The sequence below is a fragment of the Malaya genurostris genome, chromosome 2 (assembly GCF_030247185.1).
Source record: "Malaya genurostris strain Urasoe2022 chromosome 2, Malgen_1.1, whole genome shotgun sequence".
Classification (NCBI taxonomy): Eukaryota; Metazoa; Arthropoda; class Insecta; order Diptera; family Culicidae; genus Malaya; species Malaya genurostris.
In genome coordinates, this window is record NC_080571.1 from 318974256 (window position 1) to 319000731 (window position 26476).

A 26476-nucleotide genomic window follows, 5' to 3' on the forward strand; every position below is an offset into this window, starting at 1 on the left:
ACCGAGACCAGTCATCGAACTTGACTAATTGAGTAGTTTATATATCAATCGAAAAGAAAGTGAGATTGTTGTTGTTGTTTATCAAGTCAGCGAATCAAGTGTTTTCTCGGCGTATTCGTCTTCCAGAGAAACATCCTCGCATAACAATGGATTTGTTACATAATATCACTATCAAATGACAGTTCGACTGATTGTCTCTTGGCTGGGGCGCCGTAAATAAACAGATAAAACGAATGCCTTGTTTGATAGATATGATTGAAGATGCATCCACAGTCGCCGTTGGAAGTGTTTTGACCTGTTTATGTAACTCTAGTGATAAATCGAACATATTTAGATTTTAGATATTCGAAGGTATCAATTTAAAAAAAAAATCATATCGCATCGTACGTGAACTGAAAAGAATTAAATTCATGCCGTAAATTTTCGTTTATTGTTTAGAATCTTTAATTTTAATATATGTAAAAGTTTTTGCCGATTCGAATAGAATTTGTTTTATGTTGAATCAGTACCTTGACTTTTATCAAAACGGATTGATGAATTCAAGAAACATGAATTTATGATCCATTTATGTTCCTGCTTCTAATATATGAATGAAAAAATGGTTAATTTATACAGCGTTTAATCCATATTCCAAAAATTAGAAAAGTTCGGAACTATGGTTAAAAGTCTTTAAGATTCTGTTGTAGGACTTTTACTCATAAAAGAAGCTACGATCGAAAAGTGATCACCTTCGACAAGATGAATTTTACATCTAGCGTGCATAAAACATCCTGCCTACCCGTCGCTTTAAAGATATGTATGATGAACATAATTTCTATTGCATAATTTTGATATTTGTTCGCTTATCGCGAAACCCCAAAGTACTCGAACATTGACTTTGCGAAAATTTTAAATTTTGCTGTCACCAACGTATTATAAGTGTTTTGAAAACGACTGACAGGAAGCCCGGATCAGGTGAAAATTTGAAAGCTGAATGTTTTCAAAAGGAGTAACCAGCTGTTTCCAGCGGAACTTTCACCTCTCGCCCCGAGATGTCTCATGTAAAGGCCATCTGTATCTGTGGCTTTACATCGTGGCTTGGAGCATCAAACCCTAAGTTTATATGCTAAATTGCCTAGAAAAAACGTCGGTTGTCTTTCCACGAGCAAAACAATTGTCCCATTCTGTTTCGGTCGGATTTGGCATCTTGCCATAGCGCTATGCCACGAACAACTTCCAGGAGATACCCAAAGTCATTAACCCTCCCAACACACCAGAGTTTCACAATTCATTGAGTGATTATCATCAGCAAAGCCTCAACAAGTCGCGAAGGACTGTTAGGAACATGTTTCAGTTGAAGACAAAATGACGTTCACGGCGAGGGAAGTAACCAAGAAGTCTGTGAAAAGTTTGATGGAAGGAGTTACAGGAAAGGACCCACCGGTTGCAGTTATTAGAAACTTGGTCGAACGCTTTACCTTTGTTCTGTATGAATGGAACAGAGAGATAATTTGCTCTTTGCCTTTCTCTATAAAAGAATTGCTAAAATAACCACATTTTTATTGTTTCCCCGGAGACTCCTGGTGTTATGTATCATTCGACTCAGCTCGACAAGGTCGGAAAATGTCTGCTTGAGTACGTCTGCATAATTATATGAGCAAGTGCTCCTTTCTTCACTCTGACCATATTTTAGTTACAGATCGCAGTTTTCTCTATCCGCTTAGTTTTCTATAAAATAATTTAACCCATTCCAACAACCCTAGACTCGCTTGAAAGCTACTATTAGATCATTCATGGACTTGAAAGGACATATTGTGAACACTTCTGAAGATATAAGTAATTTAACCAACAAACAACACTTTTTTCTACACGATTCATATAATGATTTTACCAAAACTACTATATGTAAACTACCATAAGTGACATTTCCGATCCGCACAAATTTCTCAAGAATGCCTGAATCGATTTGTCTAAACTTGGGCTTAGCTTGAGTCTGGTCAAAGATCATACTCAAACGGTTTTTGGAAAACATTTCACTAACTTTTCTCGGAGTTGGCTGAACCGATTTTCAGAAACTTAGATTCAAATGAATGGTCTTGTGATCCCATAAAAATTCCTGAATATTTTTCGAATTCGACTTCCTGGTTCCGGAAGTATGGGGTAGAATGTGCCATAAAGTATAAAAATAAGTCCACCAACTCGGAGGACGGGTGTAGCGCGATGTGTTAGTCGAAGTCTTTCACGCAACCCACCTGGGTTCGATTCGATAGTCGGAAGAAGCGAATGGCATTAAGATTAAACCATTTTTTCTCGAAGATGGCTGAACCGATTTTTACAAAATTAGTTTGAAATACATGGTTTTACGCTACGCTACGAAGTACGCTGTGTGTGGTGTTCGATTTCGTATACGCGATAAAGAAAACAAAAACCAACACCGAAGTTTAATTTTGAAAACTCTAGCGAATCCACCGGACCAGAATCACGGCACAGACTGGAATGTCTGTTATCGATGTCCGATTTTTGTTGAACACGGTGGTGAGGTAAAGACAGGATGATGAAAGATAACAATGTCTAACCTTCATACAGTTGACGACACAAAAATGTACGAAATTTTCGAAAAAGGTTGTAGAACTATTCGAACTTGTAGGGTTGGTTATTTGAAGGCCCTAAAAACCCTAAAAACTTATTGCAGCTTCTAATTTGGGTTCCGGAAACAATTATTCAAAATGTTCAATATGAAACTTGCAACAATTTCTCGTGAAATGGTAATGAGAAAGGCACCATTGCACCACAGTTGCGGTATGTTCGAGCCCCGACCTGGAAGGATTCTTATGTCGTTTTCGCTTGAGAACACTGAAACTGACCCAGGGTAGTTTCTTCAAACAAACACTTTTCACGAAACTGTGTTGTTTTCGCGCTTAGCAACGGCGGTTTGAGCAAACCTGATATAACAACCAGGTTCGAAACTGACTCGATTTTCAGTTCAACAACGTTAAAACTAGGTTCGAAACTAGCTTCAAACAAACGGTTTGACAGCAGTTAGGGTGGAAACTGGGTTAGGTTTGGTATCAAGCGAAAACGACATTAGTGTCAGTAGAATCCATAGTACTAGCCATGCAATGATTCTGTACACTAAGAATCGGCTGCGAAGTCTGTTGAAACAGAAAGGCCAAATTCCACAAGAGGAATGTAATGCCAGGACTTTGGAGCAAATGAACCCACCTGTTTCTCTGTCTCAGCTGCCGACAGTGAACAAGTTCGAATGAATAGGCATGAACATCAGCTCGATGGCAGAAAATTATTCCGACCGGTACATAAAACAAAAGGTGACGGTTTCGATTTGAGTTCAGAGTTACCACCAGTAAGTTTGAGTAAATAATTTTAGTATTTTTGGTATGCAGTGAGATGTATTCCAAAGTATTAGAAATGAAGATTGGAAGAGAAAGCAATAAAGATGTTGTTATTTCAAGGAAGAAACTGACGTCGGTTTAGCTGAGTTTCAATTGACGGTACAACGGATTTTTTTTTTTTATTCAAGAATATAATGTTTAAGGCACACTGCTTAAGCTCTAAGATGCCAAGGGCTTTTACTAATTTAAAATTTACGACTAACTTAAAACTAGGGTTGTATCATTAAGTAATGTCATATTTGGGTCGTAGTGGTTGACTTTGGCAGATCCAGCCTTCATGTGGTGATCGGCCGGTGATCTGAATATTTCATGAGAGTCTTCCATATGGCGTTGGTGAATATTCATGTTGGCCGCATTCTTCGGTCCGTGTGGGTCCGCGGGAAACACCCCCAGGTTACGAATACCCGGCGGGTGGCCCGCATGCTGTTGATAAGTTTCCGTGGGCGATGATGGTGTTGTTACAGAAGAAAATGAAAAAAAAAGATAGCGAAGTAAATATTGCGGAAAACGAAGTAAAATGGGGATATGGGAATGAAATGACTAAAACGACAGAGATCTAATTAGTTGACATCGAGATGGTGAAAAGACGGGGAGGGGGGAAGCGAAGGTTAGTGACAGCAAAAAGATCTTGTTAGTTCCGATGAAGATGGTGGACAGATGAGGAATCGGGATAATCGGCGGAAGTTAGTGTCGAACCTGCAGTTGAGAAATAATTCTTAGCCACAGTTGAAACAACGTCGATAAATAGGAGGAACTTTCTAAGCCAGATGTAACAGATTACACTTGTATATTAATGTGTTTGAGAAACTGGTATATGAGAAGCATATATGAACTATCCCGACTCGCCAACACATCCCGAACCGGAACCTCAGGCGGTCTACCTCGGGCCCTGAGGGATTCCAGTAGCTTCGACCTGGCGTCGCGATACTCTACGCACGACCACACGACATGCTCGATGTCCTGATAACCGTCGCCACAGGTGCAGAGCCCGTTCTCCACGATCCCGATACGCCGGAGATGTGCGTTGAATGTATAGTGATTTGACATGAGTCGTGACATAACGCGAATGAAATCACGACTCACGTTCATCCCCTTGAACCAAGGTTTCGTCGATACCTTAGGGATAATGGAGTGTAGCCATCGTCCCAGTTCGTCATTGCTCCATGAAGTTTGCCAACTTTCGAGAGTTTTCTGACGAGAGATACTGAAAAATTCATTGAAGCAGATTGGTCTTTCATAAATATCACCTTCTAATGCGCCCACTTTAGCCAATGAGTCTGCCTTTTCATTGCCCGGAATGGAACAATGCGAAGGGACCCAGACTAACGATATTAAATAAGACCGTTCAGATAAAGTACTCAAATGTTCCCGTATTTTCCCCAGGAAATATGGGGGACACTTTCCTGGCTTCATTGCCCGGAGAGCTTCTATTGAGCTTAGACTGTCCGTGACAATGAAGTAATGGTCTTTGGGCAATGTTTCAATGATCTCGAGGGTGTACTGAATAGCAGCTAATTCTGCGACGTAAACTGAAGCCGGATCACTGAGTTTGTAAGAAGCGGTGATGTTTTGATTGAAGATGCCGAAGCCTGTGGACTTGTTAATGTTTGATCCGTCAGTGTAAAACACCTTTTCACAGTTGACTGTTCTAAATTTATTATAAAAAATATTTGGGGCCACTTGAGGGCGCACGTGAGCCGGAATTCCACGAATTTCTTCTCTCATGGATGTGTCGAAAAACACAGTAGAATCAGAAGTATCCAAGAAATGAGCACGGTTGGAAACAAACGAAGAAGGATTAATATTCTGAGCCATGTAATCAAAATACAAGGACATAAAACGGGTTTGAGAATTAAGCTCAACTAACCTTTCGAAATTTTCAATCACCAGAGGATTCAAAATGTCGCATCGAATGAGCAAACGATATGAGAGATCCCAGAACCGGTTTTTCAATGGGAGAACACCCGCCAGCACTTCGAGGCTCATCGTATGAGTCGATTGCATGCAACCCAAGGCAATACGCAAACAACGATACTGAATTCATTCCAGCATGATGAAATGAGTGTTCGCCGCGGATCGGAAGCCAAAGCATCCGTATTCCATCACGGACAATATCGTTGTTTGGTACAGCCTGATCAGGTCTCCTGGATGGGCACCCCACCACGACCCGGTTATTGTACGAAGAAAGTTGATTCTTTGTTGGCATTTTCTTTTCAGATACCTAATGTGACATCCCCAGGTGCCTTTGGAGTCGAACCAGACCCCGAGATATTTAAATGTGAAGACCTGAGCTATGGTTTCACCCCCTAGTTGAAGCTGTAATTGTGCTGGTTCTCGCTTTCTCGAAAATACAACCAGCTCAGTTTTCTCCGTAGAGAACTCGATACCCATTTGAAGAGCCCATGTGGATAAGTTGACAAGAGTATCTTGTAACGGCCCTTGCAGATCGCCAGCTTTGGGTCCTATAATAGACACAACGCTGTCGTCGGCAAGTTGTCTTAGCGTGCAAGATGTGTTGATACATTTATCGATGTCGTTTACGTAAAAATTGTATAGAAGGGGGCTTAAGCATGAGCCCTGAGGAAGACCCATGTAACTGAATCGTATTGTCGACAAATCACCATGCGCGAAATACATGTGTTTCTCAGACAATAGATTATGTAAAAAGTTGTTCAAAACTGGCGAAAGACCATGCTGATGCAGCTTCTCAGATAAGATATTTATAGAAACTGAGTCAAAAGCCCCCTTAATGTCTAGGAAAACTGACGCCATTTGTTCTTTACGAGCAAATGCCATTTGAATTTCTGTTGAGAGCAACGCAAGACAATCGTTCGTTCCTTTACCCCTGCGGAAACCAAATTGTGTATCTGAAAGTAAGCCATTAGTTTCGACCCAATTGTCTAGACGGAAGAGAATCATTTTTTCGAACAATTTCCGGATACAGGAAAGCATAGCAATCGGCCGATACGAATTGTGATCGGAGGCTGATTTTCCTGGTTTTTGAATGGCGATCACTTTCACTTGTCTCCAGTCATGTGGAACAATGTTGTCCTCAAGGAACTTATTGAATAAACTCAACAAGCGCCTTTTGGCGGGGTCTGGCAGATTTTTCAACAAGTTGAATTTTATTCTGTCTAATCCCGGGGCTTTATTGTTGCATGACAAGAGTGCAAGTGAGAGCTCTACCATCGAAAACGGTGTTTCGTTTGTATTTGGTGTCGCGGCGCGGGTGATCTTCTGTTCCGGAACAGAGTCTGGGCATACTTTTTTAGCGAAATCGAATATCCAGCGGTTGGAATATTCCTCGCTTTCATTCGTGGTGTTATGATTGCGCATTCGTCGGGCTGTGTTCCAAAGAGTACTCATAGATGTTTCTTTCGTTAAGCCGTCTATAAACCGACGCCAGTAACCGCGTTTCTTGGCTCTAATCAAGTTCTTAGTTTTAACGTCTAACGCCGCGTAATTCCGGTAATTATCAGGTGTTCCATTTTTTCTGAATATTTTATACGCGGAGGCTCTCTCCGCGTTTAAATTTGTGCACTCTTTGTCCCACCACGGGTTGGGAGGACGGATGTTAGTTTTCGCGCCGGGTACACGTTTCGTCTGAGCTTGAGTCGCGGTGTCGAGAATCAAGCCAGCCAAAAACGTGTACTCTTCCTCCGGAGGAAGTTGTTGAGTTCTTTCAAGTTTCTCAGATATCGAGGTCGCATAGCTATTCCAATCAATATTTCGTGTGAGATCATACGAAACATTGATTGTCTTCGATGGTTTTGAGCCGCTGGTGATTGATATTACGATCGGTAGATGATCACTACCGTGGGGATCAGGAATTACCTCCCACGTGCAATCCAACCGTAGCGATGTCGAGCAAAGGGATAAATCCAGCGCACTTGGTCTTGCTGGTGGTGCAGGAATCCGTGTCATTTCTCCCGTATTCAAGATTGCCATATTGAAGTTGTCGCAGATATCATGGATCATAGTTGATCTGTTATCATCGTGAAGACAGCCCCATCCCGTACCGTGTGAGTTAAAGTCTCCTAAAACCAACGTCGGTGCAGGAAGGAGCTCTACGATATCACTGAGCCACCGATGCCCAACCGAGGCTCTTGGGGGAATGTAGATGGAAGCAATGCAAAGGTCCTTACCTTTGATTGTAACATGACATGCGACAACTTCAATACCTGGTATCGAGGGGAGGTTAATGCGATAGAAAGAATAGCACTTTTTGATCCCCAAAAGTACTCCTCCATAGGGATTATCTCGATCCAGACGAATAATGTTAAAATCGTGAAAGTTTAAGAATATTTCAGAAGTTAGCCAAGTTTCGCACAATGCAAATGCGTCACATTTCAGATTGTTTACTAGAAATTTAAATGAATCTATTTTTGGGATAATACTTCTGCAATTCCACTGTAAAACAGTGATTAGATCCGTGACCTCGGTGGATGATTTAGCCATCGAAAGATACAATCGCTGAAAGAAGGGGCCAATTTGCAGTCAACTGCTTCAAATATGTTTTTACTGTTGGCATGAAAGCAATTAAAATGCTTCTAAGAGGGTCTGAAATATTGAAAGTTGTAAAAATCCAGTCCACAACATCAGAGAACTTTATAAGTCCAGCACCTAGTTGGTTCTCTGGTGGATTTTCAGGGACGCTTGGGGATTTTTTTGTCCCTGGAAGCGGTGGGAATTCCATCTCGGAATTGAGTTTTCCGAGACCAGGAGCTTTTTGCTTCGGTGATTTTTCCCGATTCCCGTTAGCTGTAACTTTTCGAAGCCCTTCGGAAGACACCTTCGAACACTTACTAGGTAGCTTATGAGAAGATTTATTCATTCTTTTCCTACAGCTACGAGGGACCGCTGAAGATGGACCTTCCAAAGGGTCGTCAGAATCGCTCTCGTCAGTTGACAAGCAGGCATATGGATTCGTTGCCTGTTTAGGAGGGGTGGCACTCTTAACCATCTCGGCAAAGGAACGCTTGGAGTGTTCCTTCAGGGAACGCTTCATCCGATCTCCTCGCAGTTTGTAAGCGGGACAGTCAGAGAGGTCATGCGGACCCTCCTTACAGTAGAGACACTTTTCAGCATCCTTACCGCAAGAGCCGTCCGCATGAGCTTCCCCACAGTTAGCACAACGTGGCTTATTGCTGCAATGGGTAGCTGTATGCCCCAGTTGTTTGCAATTGGTACAATTCATTATCCGGGGTACAAATAAACGAACAGGCAAACGAACCCGGTCCAAGAGGATGTAGTTGGGCAATGCCGAGCCGGCGAAGGTCACACGATAAGAGTCTGATTGGGGATAAGACTTTGTTCCATCCCCGGCGATCGATACTGAATGCAATCGCTTGCAATCCAGTATCTTGACATTCTTAAGTGAGGGGTCTTTAAAACAACCCGCCCCGTACTTAAGAATATCCTCGCAAGTCAAACTCGAATCGGTGACCACACCGTTGATTTCGACTTCACGAGCTGGCACGTAGACGCGGTACTCCAGCGTAAAAGGATCATTTTGAACAAGCTCATTAGCCTGTTTTGAGCTGGTAAACAGGACCCTGAGCTTGTCTGGCCGTATTCTATCTATACTTTTTATGGTATTATATCGCGAATTCAGGTCCCGCGATATTTTTAAAATATTCAGTTTTTTTTCCTTTGATTTGGTCCGGAAATAGACCGCGTAAGGCCCGGCCGGTAGTGCGAGCCCATCAGGATAGCTCTTTATGCGGGACTTTTTACTGACAAGGGAAGTCTCCATTTGAACATCGGGAGCGGGGGGGGCAGGTTTTAAATTAGACATAGCGGAACTACTTCCGCGCAAAAACAAATGATTCGGGGGGAAATATAATGGTCAAATAAAGAAATAAAAATAAACGAAGTAAAGGTACTTAACAAAGATCCAACGGGGGACACCAAGCTGGACTTCGTCGATCGGCGTATCGCCGCTTTGATGATGTGCAAAAAACCTCCGAGAGGAAAAGGCACACTTATTTATAATCCTCACACAATGGCCGCTTGTTTATAATCCTCACACTTGGCCTTGATCGGCGAAACAATAATCGGCTAACGGTACCGTTTCGATCGACCGCTCGCAATAAGGCACTGTTCTATTATATAATACGAAAAAAAAACCTATCAGAGGAAAAAGCACTATTGTCTATCACACAATATCGTCCGACCACTTTATCACACACACACAACTGGTTTTCAATGCTTTCGCAGTAAATCCAAATCACGTCCGTTCGCTCGGAAGGTTGAAACGGCAATGGTACAACGGATGATGTCCATTCAGTATGTCAGTGAGCGATTAAGTATGAAGTATAGTACAGTCAACTGTGTATAGTCGATATCAATTGAATGAAATTAAATTAAATTGTACATTAGTGGGTCAAGGTTCGAGGATCAAAATACAATAAAATGGAAAAAATAGGCAGCAGTTTTAACACGCGAGGAAGTTGCGTAGTGTAGTTCTCCTGCTTTTTTATAGTGAAGCTGTTGGGTATTGCAAGTTCCTCACAAAACATGTTTTGAAAAGCAGATATTATTGCGTATAACTTGTCATACGCTAGGACATAATGGGTTAAAGTCGGCTTACAAAAAAAAACTTCTTGCTCTATTCAAATGATATTTTGTTGTGAAAAGGGGCTGGGTCCACTACGAGATTGATAGTACCTATTAGCTCTCTCCGGACAGTACCAGCCTGGATGACGTGTGGAATCCGGCGGAAAAAAATGAACCAAGAATAGATCCACTGGGTTCCTGCTTCCATGGCGACAATTGCAGAAGTTTCTTTTTCCTTTCAGTTATCAGATATTTTCAATGTTTCACTTCTGATTACTATATTTTACTAAATTATCTCTTCATTCAACCTATCAATTTCCGTCTAGCTTCGGAGAAAAGTTTTATTTGGAATGTTTTCTTCTTCCATGTTTTTGATTGTCTTTCAGGATTATAAATTGAATGATAAAAATCAACTATTGCGCAAATCCGTTGATATTACAAAGTTAATAACAGCGATAACATATATCGGTATATTGAATACCTTATGATCAAAAAAGATCCGGAATTTTCATTTAAAAATTCCCGCGCTTGTCCAATCGGTAAACTTTTATTCTCTCAACATTGGCAACACTTTTATACACATTCTGTCAAATTTTGACGCATATCGTACGATTAGTTTTTGTTTGGCGTCTATACAAAGATGTTGAAAAATTTTCGTGTGACGATTTTTATGATGGATGAAAATTTAGAACAACGGCTCGCCTTCGAAGCGCCATTCGGTCGATTGTTGTGCGGTTTCGACGTCATATTCATAGATCCACACCTCATCACCAGTTATGACGCATTCGATGAATGTGGGGTCACTATCTGCGTTGGAAATCATCTTTTTGGTCACCCAACAACACAGCAATCTCTCTAATCGGTACAGAACGATTTTGCAACACGATTTGCTTCATCGATTCAATGTTTTCTTCAGTAACAGATGTTGTTGGGCGGCCAGGGATCTCATCATGATCCAAGCTTGTACGACCACCTTTGAAGCGTTTTTACCACTCGTATGACTGTGTTTTTCCTAGACACGATTCACCAAAGGCCTTTTCTAACATTTTCAACATTTCGGAACACTTAAATCCATTTGCAACACGAAATTTGATGCACGCACGTTGTTCTAAATTTTCATCCATTATAAAAATCGCCACACGAAAATTTTGTATAGACTTTCTTTGTATAGACGCCAAACAAAAAATAATCGTACGATATGTGTCAAAATTTGACAGAATGTGTATAAAAGTGTTGCCAACGTTGAGAGAATAAAAGTTTACCGATTGGACAAGCGCGGGAATTTTAAAATGAAAATTCCGGTTCTTTTTTGATCATAAGGTACATACTAAAAAAACACTTGATATTAATATTTCAGACAATAAATTAATAGTTTTGCCCAGATCAACTAATATTGGTTTTAATATATAATTAAAAGAATAAAGCGGAAATAATAAAGAATCAAGACGCACGTGAACTCTCTTGACCTTTATTTGGTGATTTAAAATGATTTTATAACAACTGTTTAGAATATGTCAATGCAATGAATCAACTATTTTGTCTTAATCCTATTCACTCGTTTATTTTGTATCACGTAATTTCATTTATAAAAAATAGACAAGTTTTTATTATTTTCGCGATAGTATTTCAAATTTTTCTTTAGTTTCCTCGGAAAAAAGCGGTGAATCAAGACTTCCCGGGACTTCAATATAGGATATTGTTGAAACGTTCACTCGGGAAGTCAGTGAGTTTAGTGGTGCATCCGAGCATCTCGAAACCGGAACATACTGAGTCGTGCGCGAATAATACCAATACTGAAATTTTTACTAACAAATATCCTTCTCCCGTGACATTTGTGGAGTGCGCAGTAGTATATACGGCCTCTAGTAACAACAAGTGTTGGACTAGCATCCCTTCCCATTCCTTAGACGATCTACGTTCGGGCCTGGTCGGTGCCGGTACTGATCAATGAATTCTTGGATTACCATAAGATGTACATTGAAGGATGATTTACCAGTCCCCGGTCGGATCATCTAGAAACTCCCTGTACAATTTCAGCTAATCCCGATCAGTAACGGAGTAGCAACCAGGGGTGCTCGCTCAAGCTCAAGCTCAAGCTCAAATGATATTTTGTTGTGAGATGTTGGTAATTATGTGCCCCTCCAACCATCCATATACTAACATTAGTATTTTAGAATTTTAGGGAAAAAAAGTTCTCCTAACAAAAACTTTGTCTTGCCCCGTACTGACACTGTTCGAAAATATCGGGCAATTAGCGAAAGACTTTTGTGAAATTTCCTCACCAATTAAGTTTCATTGGATTTTTGGATGCTAATGACTTCCAGTTTAATTTAGTTTAGTAGGTGGAAAAAAAATTGTTCGGACAAGAAAATCGACAAACTTGAGATCTTTCGAAAGTTATGATATGGTCGCAAATCACGTTCGAGATTAGTCATTCCGGTGACATAATCGCTTAAGTGACGTAACCGACTAAACGCATGGCTCAACGGTCGCTCATCCGATTTCGACAATTTAAGGCCAAATGTGAATAGTTCATAGTGAGCATTCCCGGTTCTGGAGATATGACCGAAGAATAGACGTAATCGCCAAACAGCACTCTTTTCTAGATAATGTCTTTATTTACTCAATAATGGCATAACGACTAATGCTTCAGTTGCAGGAATGTTACTTAGTAAACGACGTTAGTATTAAAGAATACTTTGTTAAATTGAGCAAATCAGGCACGTATATAGAAGAGGTGGAAGGGATTGTTTAGAGCTACAACCAGTCACATTAGGACTCTCGACGAACGGCTCTCGAAAAAGCAATATCCCGGAAAATAGTGTCGATAGTATGGTCTACTTGTTATAGCGACGGAAAAATTTGAAACGAACGAATGGTGTCTTCCCATTACCAGTTACTATTTTGAAATAGATCTTGCATTTAGTAAATTGGCCCGTTTCTAACAGAAACAAAAGCAAATCGAATCTGATTTTCAAACATCTTTCGTCGAAAGCATTTCCGCATGAGAGATGAGAATAGAGCGTGTCAAAACAGTAAGGGAAACCATCCAAAACCGATTGTACGAACTACGAAGCGATTCAGAACTTTTGAACCTTCCTACACACATCTTCGAAACCGACATATGGCAGCGTAAATGGAAATTATTTTGTTTTAGCTTCAAATTACTCAGCTAGTAGTGTTCAGAAATCTACCAAAACCAAAACATTTTACAAATAGTATTGGATTTCAGAAGCAAAAAAAAATCATTTGTAAAAGATTAATCATATATTTCAATCTCAATTAGAACAATAGCCGCATTTCAACGAGTTCTGCGCATTTCCACCACGAAAGTTTTGATCTCCATCGGTTGCAGGACAAACTGAAGCCCCGCTGTCCGTTTCGGTTTGGACACTTTCTGCTTTTGCCGGGCAGGTTCTATATCGAAGAAAAATTTCAAACGACTGCTGTCTTCCTTCCATTGATTTCCAGCGAGAGTTGTTTCGCGAGCGCTCACAATTTCGCTATTTGAAAAAACACTTTGCAGGTCGATTGTTACTGGAAGCGAGTAAAGCGGATCTTCGTTCTTTTCGAGCAAATGCTCGAAGCGCACCAGGAAGTTGTTGCTTCCTTTCCATGGTTCGAACGTAAGTAGATTAACATTTTCCGGGAGTGACGTTGTAAGTGCGGTGAACTGAAATAAAGTTCGAATTAAATCAAAACAGATCGGCGAATCTACGAATCTGGAAACTTACTGCACTATTGAAGGAGCTCTGCCATGCATTGAAGGAAAGTCCAGTGGCATCACTCACAAACAACCAGGCAGGAGTAAGAATTTGATTTTGTAGGAAGCGTTCCTTGGCTGGCAAAGTTGTCGTCTGCTGTGCTATAGATTTCGGTCCCACCAACAGATAATGCTTTCCACGTGCGACCAGCCCCTTTCCGTAAGCCGTTTCATTCAACGCCTCACCAACTCCGAATGCATCATCCCTCAGCAATCTCCGGTGAACCATCAATTCCAAAACTCCATCCTGCATACTGGTGCCACCCTGTGCTCTATCATTCAAAACCGCCATCCTCAGACGATCATCTTCTAAAGCAATTTTGGCCGTTACCGGATAGTAATTTCCTGCTACCGGTTCAGCCAACTCCAGATCCCAAGTTTCCCGATGATTGCGGATCCTCTTGATCATTTCACGACCGTTCGAGTCGGTCCAGAAGATTCCATCGGATTTGATATCCGAATAGTAACGGATGATGATTTCTTTCCCCGTTCCGTCCTCGATCGGAATTGGTCCCACCAACCATTCGAATTCCACATGTCGATCGTGTTCGTAAACTCGAATGACCTGACTGACCCACTCGTTGAAGATCTGGTGCACTTCCTGAACGTGATCTCCCTTGAAAACGCGAATCTGTGCGTAATTGGCGATCGGGGACTCGGTCCCATTCGGACGGAAAATGTAGGCTCCGGACGATCGATTCTCGAACACCTCGTTGTTACCGTACGCTCCTTCGTAGTACAGGAAGTTCTGCTCCAACCGATGATCCTGTCCGTTGATGTTGATCGTACTCAGAAAACCATTGCCGTTAAAATACAAGGTAAGATATTCATTGCCGATGCTGACGAATTGTTGTTTCGGTTGTGGTGTGTGTTTCTTTTTGTTTCCGGATCCTTCCGAGATGTAGAAGGATTTGAATCCCAACGGGGGTATTTCTTCAGCAAAGAAGATTAACTCATCGATGGCGGGACTGGTTCGAGAGTCCAGTGAGGTAACCGATTCCGCAACCGAAACTATTTGAGTAGGTAACTGAGTTCCAGTGGCATCTCGGACCACGTAACTGTTCCCATTGACCGGAAGACGTACGTATTGATGCGTGGCATGTGCCAGCGGATTGTACAGGGTGACTACAAACGTCTTTTTGGTTTCAGTTATTTCACACAGGCTAACATTGAGTTGGTTGCATGATTCGAACCTCAACTCCGTTGCACTGGTTCGACTGGTTAACCGTGTCAACGCGGCATCTGTGTTTTTACCGCATGCATCGATCGCAGTGTGGATCATCCTGGCGTAATCGTCGGCCACGTGCTGTTTTTCTGTACCGGTGATGGCATCATGGTGCTGCATTACTCCAATAACTTCTCTCAAATGGGTTAAATTCTCCTGATAGGATTCGTCCGCGGATGGAAGAGCGAGTGCCGTCAGTTGTTTGCATACCTGCAGGAAATGATTTCCCATTCGTTCGTAGCGTTTCGAAGTCGGTCGAGACGTGAAATATCCGGTCCAATAGGCATGCGGGTCGGACGCGTACGGGAAAAAGTCGTCGGTTTTTGCCGGCCAGCGAAGCTCCGCTTCGTGAACTGCCTTCAGGTAGCAGGCTGGCGTTGAGTAGAACACATTGACCTTGGATTCCTGGGACTGGCGTGCGTTGGTGTATCTGTAATAAAATCACATTTAGGAACATTGATTTACGTTTCAGATCTCAGGCGGTACTTGATCAGTTTGTCCATATTTTTAAAGTTCATGTTAGCGTCCATATAGTTGAAATCATCGCCCATGGTTACAAGTAAATTGTTGGAACGGTACTTCGTAGACATGTTTCCAACAAAGTACAGAAAAGCATCAACCTAGAATAGGAAAAAAATACCTTTCAAGACTCGATTTTCCCGAAAGAATGTGCTCTCGAACTAACCCTTTCCTTGACATTGTTTTCCGCACTGAACGGTCCATCAACGAAGGGATCATCGGAACACAGCACATCGAAGCAAAAACCGGGCGGAGCACTGTAGTGGTTGTAGAGTACGGAAGTGAACAGTTCGCTGTCATCCAGATTCTGGCTTGCTTTCCAAATCATTTCCGCTTCTTGATTAGCCAGGCGCTTGGATTTATCCCGCCAGTCGAGCCGGGCAAAGAATGTCGCATCGTAGCCCATCTGGGCAAACAACGAAGCCTGTTCCTTGGAATGCCCAAACGGATCAATCTGCCAGCCCGTCCGAGGTCGACCGCAATCCCCGAAGGTGTCATTCAGCAACCGCAGTCCCCACGTGAACTGATCGATCAAACTCTGATAGTGTGAAGCTGCCTCGTCATTCATGCTCCATGCACCTCCTACAAACTGCAACCGTCCCTGTTCGATCAGCTCTCTGACCGCGTCCTGGAGTTCCGTTGTTTGCTCGTTCCACCATTTGAAGAAGAATGCCGATTCGACGTAGATGAATCTACGCTCGGGATTGTGCAGCAGAGCCTCAACAACCGAGTCCAGGATGTACTGAACTCCGGCTCGTTGGTGATTGGTTCTACTACCGTAGTAGTACTGATCTACCGTCTTGAGCCAACCGACGTCATCGTGGGAGTGCGGCACCAGATGGACGTTCAGCATGTCGCGCTTCGGACCCGAGCATGACTGAGTGAGATAAAGTGTTAATCATTTAAAAAAAAAACAATCAAGCTTCGATCCCCAGCAATGGACAATGGGACAATGATGCTGTAATAATTTCATTGTTGACAAACAAAACCATTGCATGCTTATCGATTGATCGAAACGTCTTGCACTATTTTTGGTTCCATTGAAATAAAATGACAATCGGTTATTTGACTGACATTTGTTCGAAGCTCGTTATTGGTCACTCAGTTTTCTGTTGATCATCTGATAACATTCTATTTCGAGAGACAAGAGCTAGACACTGATAAGTTCGATGAGTTAGAGAAGAACGGAATGGTAAGACGAAACTTAGAGACGAGTCTTAGAGTGTTCAAAACACAACGACCTTGTCGGAAAGGAAACATTTTTTGCCTAAATAATTTAAAGCTAGCATCAGTTAACATCTGGATGAAATAGGTGGGCGGGTAATGTCAGAGTCGAATATCGATAGCCGTTCGTACTAAAGGGTAATTTTTCAACAGGTATAGGATTTGATTTTTTGAAAAAAAAAAAACACAAAAAATGATAAAAATATATGAATTCTTTTTTATAATCGATAATTTCATATTTGAAGATTATTTCAAGCAAATGTTGGCCGCGGCTCCGCATTTAGACGGCGCATGTTGGCGCACTTTCTTCAACATATCGATCGGTATTCCATGAATTGGCCCATAATCCATACCAAACAGTGGTTTTTTGGGATGCATTGGTAGCTCTTGCAAAGCTTCTGGCTGGTCTTCATTCCAGATGCGGCAATTTTTCTTGTTGACGTATCCATTCAACCAGCAATGAGTTTCGTCGCAGAACATAATTTATTTATAAATAGGTGGATCTTCCTCTAACTTTGCCAGCGTCTAATGATGATTTAGTTATAGATCAAACGACGATTCATGATTAAATTATAGACCTAACTGAACAAGTTTGACAATGACACAAGACACGATTCACGCGTGATCTGTCGAAAACAGTGTTGCCAAAAAGATACCAGCAAAAAACACAGTTTAGTTAATTGTTGTGTGAATTTTGCAAACTTACAATGCTCCACTTTCAGAATTGTAACGGTACGAATATATGGCCAAACACATGACAGCAAAAAATTACAAGGTTGTGTGGGGAACAAGACAGAATACGATGATACTGGAAATGCAAAGTTAAAATTCCTTCATATATTCATTCAAATTTGAAAAATTCACAACAAATAGTTTGAGTTCATCAAGGATTTCTAAATCTATGTTAGGAATTGATATGACATTAATCTCAATAGCTTGCTTGTCTAACCCGTCTCGAAGTTTCAAATTATATAACGACTGGAAGAAATTATCCAAAAACCGAAACTGCCATCTAGAGTTACAAAAAAAAATAATATAGCGTAGATAAAAACTATCTATAATTCTTCGGAAAATTCATGAAAAATGGTAAAATATTATTCACTTATAACTAAAACTGAGAAGTAGAAAACATTGAAAAAATCAATAAATTCTGGGTAATTGAAGAATTTTTTTAAATTTTTTTAGTGACAACAACACATCTAAATAGCAGTAAGTAAGTAAGCAGATTCTGGCTTGAATCTATGATTTCTCGGTTTAATACAACTCTTATTTAGGTTTTAAATGAAAACTATTTTGTTGTTTTAAATGGGGGTACCATTACTTTTCTTCGTATACAACTCAACGCAAAATTAGTTATTTATTAGTTATTTTGTGCCGGGAGCAAAATTTCCTTGATACGCCACTGGTGTTTTTGTGTTTTCAGGGGCTGATTTAAGGAATTTAGAAATATATTTTTTGAATTGTTGTATTAAATATCTTAAAAATGCATGAAACGTTAATATCGGAAGTTATCTAGAAATTTTTTTTTCAAATCAAGTTTGGGAATATTTTTGATATTTCCGAAATCGAAAATTTTGCACGAAGCGTTCAGATCTGGTGTAATCTCAGAAAAAGAATCATAAAAAGGTCTGATATTTCTTGAATCGAAAATATTTTTTCGATGGCAAATGTCTTAGAAATGCATGAAACGTCGAGATCTAGTGTAATTAAAAAAAATTTTTTTTAGAAACAGACGAAAATTTTCTAAATGTTAGAGAGTCGACTTTAAAAAATTTCGTGATGACACCAGATAAATCACATAACTTTGAAAATCCGCGTAAAAAACCGCGTAGAAAAAGACCTCAGTGTATTCGTATTGTCTATCATGAATCTGATTATAAGTTTTTCAAGAACTACATATGTAGGTGCACAGGTGATCAGTCGACAACAATTTGCACACATATCCCTCGCTTATGAACCGACAGAATAGTACACAATTCATTCATTGCATTTTTAATTGAGATGCAATCAATTCGTCGACTTGATATTTGAGTCATACAAATGAGAGTAGGACTTCTAACAGCCAAGAAACACTAACTCACTTTCATCATACAACTTGATCTAGTAGTCATTGAATCAAAACATGTGTATTTCGCATGTGTGTCATAATATCGTCATAGCACTGCTGATTTTTTTTAAAAAGTTTTAGTTATAAACGCCAGTAAGCCATGAACTCTGAGTATCATATTGGTTTTTTCAGGGGCTGCAAGTTCTATAAAATATCGGGTGGCACAAACAATTATTACTACAGATCATTTAATTTTGCCAAAAATAATACATTTTTATAAAGGAAACGGAGAAGTTAGAGCAAATGAAAGCTAACCAAGCGAGGAAATTGAGTTTCTCTTTCGAACGTTGTGACACAATGACACACATATTTTTCCTAATATCCCTGTAATAATCAATATTCGAAATTAGTAAAGTATAGCACTTTTCACATTGTTGTAAATAAGTTTTAAAATTTCAATACATTATGGAGACTCCAATTTTTTTTTTTTGAGAAGCAAGAATTATCATGTTTGAATGTTTTCCAAACTCTTAATAAGATTGAATAATGAAAAACAAGGGAGAAAGAGACAAATCTATTTATTGTTTACATGTACTTATATTCGCTACGTGGTCACGTCACTTTTCTTTCTGACATTTTGTATTGTGGCAAATCGAAAATCGATGCGTTAAATATTTAAATTCTGTATTAATTCTTTTATGTAAACTTACAGATAATTTTAATGGAAAAATACAGTACATTCTAGGGTAAAAAACAGTGCCCAGTATTTGGGACAAAAATACAGTACAATACTGTTGTGACTTATGAACCAGCACAATTCTGATTTCATTGAAGACTTATGCATTTAGTAAGCACGTATATGAACTTTATAAGCATGACTTATGAAATTCATATCAATGACATATTCATTACTTAAAACACAATTTATGGTTTTTATAACAGTCTACCTTGTGAAAATGTCATTCCTTATAAGAATAGTCAAACCATAAAAATGGAAAAGACACCGTTGTTTCATTTAAAAACTTTGTGCAAAGCGTACCATGTGAAGCGTGCAAAACACTTTTTCATAATTCGAAATTACAATTGATAGAGTTGATCGCCTGTGGAGATGAAGAACTTAATTCGTTAGCTTCAAAATATCCCGTTCTTTCAGAAATTGTTTGGAATTGGATTGCGGATTGAAAGACAAGAAATGTAAGTCTCTATTAATTATTTTATTTCATGATAGTAACACTTTGTTTATGCATGACAGGGCAATTAGAAAATATTGCGTTTGTGGAGAAAGATAACATCCATATGTATATGTATATGTAGAAATTCATCATTTGCTATCCACGAAACAGGAAATCATTATCTATTCAGACCAAATGAAGATTTTTTGTATTAGGTAGGTGCTGTTTTTGTAAACAAATAAATAATGTAAAGAATAAATTCTGTATCATGAAAATTTTAAGTGTTTTTCAGTTACACATATATTCACCATGGAAATCAGTATCAATCGTTATGAAAACCATAAGATAGTAGCAATGAATTTCATAAGTAGGGGTTATGCAATATGTAAATAACTTATTACATTCATATCTACATTTCTACATTAATCATAAGTCTACCTAACGAACTTCATAAGTATGATTTGTGAAATCCATAAGTAGGTCAATGAAATTATTTTACTGAAGATCATAAGATTGACTTATGATTTCCATATGGGAAACTTGTAGCGAAATATCATAAGTGTTTCTTATGGATTTCAATAGCTTTTTTGCGTCCGTGTAGATAGTTAGTGTCTGTTTAGCTAGCGAACAAAACGTATCGTAAAGTGGGCTCAATCACTAAAAATTAGGATGTCAATATTTATAGGTCATCTCCAACGTCGTGTAGTGCTCAAACGTTTGAGTTTCTCTAAAAAAAAAGTCCCTATGCAAACTGGAGCCTAATCGGATATGGGTCAGTGGTACCTCCCGTCGGTCAAAGTCAATTTTTTGGCGAGTTCACACTAGGTCTCTTCGGATCATGCAATTCTAATGCAAGTGACATCAACAATTTTTTTTTGATTTCGGAAATATAATGTTATATGTTATGTTATATATATATTCTGCTGATGCTGATTTTTCAAGATTTTCAAACATTGACTGATTAGGCTCAAATTTTGCATAGGAACTTTTTTAGAGAAACTTGAACCTTAGAAATATCGAGGAACATACTAACTTTTTTGGAGAAACTTACCACTTTACGAAATTAGAGATGACCTCCAAATATTGGGCAAACCGTTCGCGAACGGTTCAAAAGAACTACTACTTTTTGAAAAATTAGTGAACTACAGTTCTTATTTAAATACCGATAGTCCTCTATTATTTTACAATGGAAATGGAAGAATAAGAAGTTTTTAGGAGAGTGTACACATTAGCTATAGCGTGGTAATAGTTGCATACATTCGCGATGTTTGAAGTGCAATTATTGAATTTGATTACCACAAAATATAATTTATGGCTCTCATATTATTTTCGGAGGAACATACGAAATTCGGAGGAAAGAAGGAACGGTCCAACATGGCTAGATTTTCTGATAGAACTATCAAACTCTGAGCGGTTCTTGCCCATCACAAGTTCGAACATATTTTCCTATCTCTATTCAATGAACAGCTTTTTTTCTAGAACTCCTAAGTAAAATTTATGAAGGTAGGAGTGAGAAAGGCATAATAACACCACCTGGTTTTGAATATATGGCTACTATTTCCGATGCTTCTGGAATCGAAAACCGGGATCCAGGATTTGGTTGGGTAGGTCATCTACTGGTAGTGACCATAGATTGGAAAAATTTTGAACCCATTTTAGAATATTTTTAACGTTTTTTTTATTTTCCGCGTTAAGTGATGGTGTAACATTTTTTAAACTTTTAAACCTCGGAAGTCGGATCCGGGTGTAATTCTGGAATACCGTATGACACCACATGACCTTTCATTTGAACCTAAGTTTGCGAAAGTCGGTCAGGCCATCTCTGACAAAATAGATTGTGAGTTCCATTTTAAAGGTTTTTTTTCTCATTGTATATTAAAAGTTCCTTTTTTTCCTCATTGTATATAAAAATAATTGTGTATAATATTATGACTACACGAATGTGAGATAGATAGGAATCATATTGATTTACTTTCTAAATAAAACAAGTTTTACACAAATCGATGAAAGTAATAGTCATTTAAAATGGACTGAAAAAATTAATCCATTTACTTAGAAATTTGGAGAATATGTTATTATGAATATGAATACCTATTCTTAAATCCACCTAATGGTTTGATCATGCCTTTCTTTTGTCACGAACACAGTCTCATTAATACATAGTTTGCCTTTCAACGAGTTAGTTTTGAGTTAGTTTGAAAGCCAAATGACATGCGAACCCGAAGTTAGCTCTTAAACGAGGAAACTGTTTTACTAATTTAACTACCCTGCATATGAAAACACATGAATAGATAACTCAATTGATTAGAAGAAACCAAGCATACTTCACTGTACTTGGTCATTGGTTCACTTATAGTCCTATCTCTATGGAAGCACACTCGACAGAAAACAAACACACACCGCGTCACAGGCCTATCCTCGCTGTTCTGCTTTGTTGCCAGCCACTGATTTGAGATTTGGTTTTTGTCTCTTTTGCTGTTTTTGGGTGTCTTGGGATATTATATCATTAAAAATATTAAATGAACAAAATAAATTAAAATTAAATACTAAAATAAAAAATCACGTTATCTACATATATAAAAATGGATGTAAGTTTGTATGTTTGTAACGCCATAACTTCGGAACTACTTAACGGATTGCAACCTAACTTGACACATCTACTTCTTGCATTTCAGAGATGGTTTAAGGAGTATTTTTATAGGGGAGGGAGCGTAGCAAGGGTCATTAGCAGGAGGGGGAAAATTCATATAACTGGACGAGAATTGATACGTTTTTAAGGCCATAGAAACAATTTGCATACCTTAGATAAGTTTATACGGTGGGTAGATGTAGCAAGTGCCTTTCAATAAGGGGGTGTAATGTTTGTAATGACATAACTCCGGAACTACTTAACGGATTGCTATCAAACTTGGTACAGATACTTATTGCTCTTAAGAGATGGTCATAAGGGTATTTTGTGGGGGAGGCTCCCTCATGATCATGTGCTACGCTCCGCAGTAAGTGTCCTTAACAGGGGGTGGAGGGGGGGTTTTGTTTAAGAAACAAATTTGTCTGATTTGACGAGAATCGATACTTTTTGAAGACCATAGATACATTTTGAATACCTTAAATGTGACTATATGCGGAGTGGATGTAGCAAGTATCTTTGAAGGGGGGTGTTATGTTTATAACGGCATAACTACTAAAATACTGAACGAATTGCCACCAAACTGGGTACAGGTACATATTGCTCTGTAAGAATGGTCATATGTGCATTTTTATTAGAGAGGGAGCGTAGCAAGGGTTAGTTAGTTCGTTGTTTATTTTAGCCCAGTTTTAACCTATCGTCCATTCACCGCGGGAGCGTAGCAAGGGTTTTAACAGGGGGGGGGGGGGGGGGGTTGCTTGCTTAAGTTATTTATTCAAACTTGCTTGAGCTATTTATTGATTTTAGTTGGTTTGACGTAAAGTCGCCGTAACTAAGTTTAGTTTTTGAAAACTGAGAAAAAATATATATTGGAGAAACCAAATAAATGGAAAACTCACAGAAAAGATGATTTTTTGGAAAGAAGATACGCTCAGATACAGGACTCGAACCTGCGTTCTTATGGAATCCGGGCGCATACGCATTACCATTTCGCCACTCTAAGCTATGGTAGACACGCTAGGCTCTACCACACGACTGGGTCTGGTAAGCGTACATCGAACATGATCTAAATCCTAGCCGCCTCAAGACCGGTATCATATATCCAAACATCTTCTCTGTTCATTAGACAACAAACACTCTCTTCTCGCTTTATACCTATTCTTCCACTTAAGCACTGAGTAATAAAGTATATTTTTAATCATTTGCTTCCGTCTTTACTGTGACAGTTGCTGCCTGGCTATCGTTTTTGCTGTCTTGATAAGTTAAGCTACCTCAAAGTTTGAATTTGAAATGAATCAATCACTCACGCTTTTTTATTGAGTCTGCTTATTTTTCCAATTTGTTTGTATTGCAAGAAACAATTCAAAAACAATTGTGAGTTGCAAAAGTACCATAACATACCCTTTCACAAATTTAAAATATTCGAACACTCGCCGTTGCCCGCTACAAATGTTTGTTTCTTGAACTTGTATTCCGGTCCCTAGTCAATACAAATTAAACTCAGTTTGGTGTCCATTCAAACCATTTTTTTAGATATTGAAACCATGGGAATCACATGCGAATTTGCAAATTTAGAATTTCAATTTGAAATTTGGTGTCGGTACCCCTAATTCATCTCAGCTCCAGTAGTCATCTCATATACGCAATCCATAAGTTAGAGAGAGAACTACTGTCACTGCTCGATCCATTGACTCTAGGGAAAGATGAAAATAGGTGCATTCGTTTCGAGTTTTCGCGTTACTGTAACAGAAGTATCGCTCAATTTTTGAACTATTTTCTCGGCGATATTGCTTCCTACAGCCGAAGTGAAGACATTGTACTCGATTTCATCACCATTCGTTGATTGAAAGTCGAGTAATCCTCAGAATAATGTGGAGACTCTATTAATGAGATGACTATTGGTATAATAACCCTATTACTGATTCAAGAACAGTCTTACGTTACCTAGTGTCTTACAGCATACACAAATAGCAATTTTGTTCAATGATTTTTAGAATAAGTAAGTATAACAACAGTAGGCAGACAGAGTGCTTCGAATCAATCATTATATGGCGAGAGAATTGTTTTTAAAAAATTGCAACAATCTTTTAATTCACTGCTCCAGATGTTACACTGCCCACAAAAGTTTATAAACATAGATTAAGATCAAGCACCTGATAACCGCAGTTGGCATCCTTCCGAATCTTTTCATAATTATGTCGTTCCACTAGAGATCCGCTTCCACTGCGCCTACCGGGTCTACTGTGCACTGCACCGGCCAGAAGTGCCAGTGTCAATATCACCAAACAACAACGGCTCATCATTTATGCACAAGTTCAAGCTTGGTTCGGCCTAGAACTCTGCTTGTTTTAGTTCACTGAAATGGCACTGAAATGGAATCGACCACCCGTAGCTACGAATGCGCAAATAAACAACCACAACACCAGACAGTTCCTGTACAAACTGTGTTCAGAGACCGATCGAGTATGACTGACTAATATACCATTCGACCGCCGGTCCAAAAGGGGCGGAGGAAGAAAGTAGCAAACTGATGATAGGGCATTTTCTTCTTCCTTTCATTCAAAACGGAACAGATATCGTCAATTGTGACTTTATCGCTTCATGCTACCAACCAATATGTGTATTGACTTCTGGCCCGGGGAGAACAATTGGTCATTCAAATGTGCCAATCAACAAGCGGTTTCATCGCCTTCGTGCTGCTCACTCTAGTATCTATCTTTTCTGTTGTGTATGTGTGTGTAGACTCAGCCTGGGTCATACGGGACAACAACAAACTGAAACCGGCGGCAACTTCGGCAGTTCATTTGTTTATCAACAGACATGTTGTCCAAATGATGGTTTCTAAATATATACTGTCTTGGGTGGGAGTTTTCCGAGATATTGGGTGGCTTATTCAAAGCTGTCGATTTGAATTGCGTAGCAGAAGCTTAGTCTGCTTTGTGCCCTAACCTACTACAGAATGCACTAGTTCTTCTAACGAGTTGGTTACATTCGATCAAAGCAAACCGGTCAGAAGGAAAGCGATGGGGTAAAATTTATCGCATCAAAACGCCTCGCATCGCTACGTAGATTGCATTCAATCTGACAGCACGCACGTCTAGACACTTTGAAAGGCGCTTGCACTCTGGCAGCAAGCTAGACGTGAATCAAGAGTGAAAGCGTCAAGCAAAACGATGCGAAACTAGACCAATCGCGCGGAATCACGCAACGGAGCGTTTGTTCGATTTCAGTGGTCAGGTTTTGAACATCTAACATAGCTCGGCCATTTTCAAACAGATTTTCCAAATCAGTTCACCTACTGCTTTGAAATATTTCTAGGCATTGATTCGAATATTTTTGAGTAATTTCACGGTACATTTTTAAGTTGTTTTTCGAGCGGTTTTCGAGTAATATTTTCGAGCAATTTTTAGAGTAGTTTTTTTTTCAGTTTTCAAGCATTTTAAAGTAATTTGTCAAACAGTTTTTCGAGTATTTGTACGCAAGTTTTCGAGCAATTTTTTCGATTGATTTTTGAAGAATGTTTTTTTTGTAATTTATTGAGCTGTTCTTTCCAGTTGGTTTATTAGCAGTTTTTTTGTGCAGGTTTCCAAACAATTTTTTAGCAGATTTTTTAATAAGTTTTTCGAACAGGTCCTCGAGAAGTTTTTCAGACAGTTCATCGGGTATTTTTCGAGCATTTTCAAGTATTTGTATAAATCAAGTGTTCGAGTAATTTTTTCGAGTAGTTTTTGAGACATTTTCGAAACTGTTTTTCGAGCAGACTTCCAAGCAATTTTTTGAGTAGATTATCAAGCAGTTTTTTCGATAAGTTTTTCGAACAGGTAATTTGTTTTCGAGCTGGGTTTCGAGTGTTTTTTATTTAATAAAATAAATTTATAGGAACACTGTTTAAGCTCCTAAGCTAAATCTTTCCGAACAGTTTCTCGACAATTTTTTCAAACACTTTTTCGAAA

General features: G+C 39.3%; 1 protein-coding gene across 1 annotated transcript; it reads right to left on the reverse strand.

The window, feature by feature from the left end:
• Positions 1–13201: 13201 nt before the first annotated feature.
• On the reverse strand, positions 13202–24974 carry LOC131431251 (lysosomal alpha-mannosidase-like). Its single transcript, XM_058596852.1, has 5 exons — positions 24677–24974; positions 15621–16331; positions 15422–15555; positions 13682–15365; positions 13202–13620 (listed from the first exon to the last, which is right to left on the reverse strand). The coding sequence occupies exons 1-5, from the start codon at positions 24824–24826 to the stop codon at positions 13249–13251; spliced, it is 3051 nt and encodes a 1016-aa protein (XP_058452835.1). The 5' UTR covers positions 24827–24974; the 3' UTR covers positions 13202–13248.
• Between the last annotated feature and the right edge of the window lie 1502 nt (positions 24975–26476).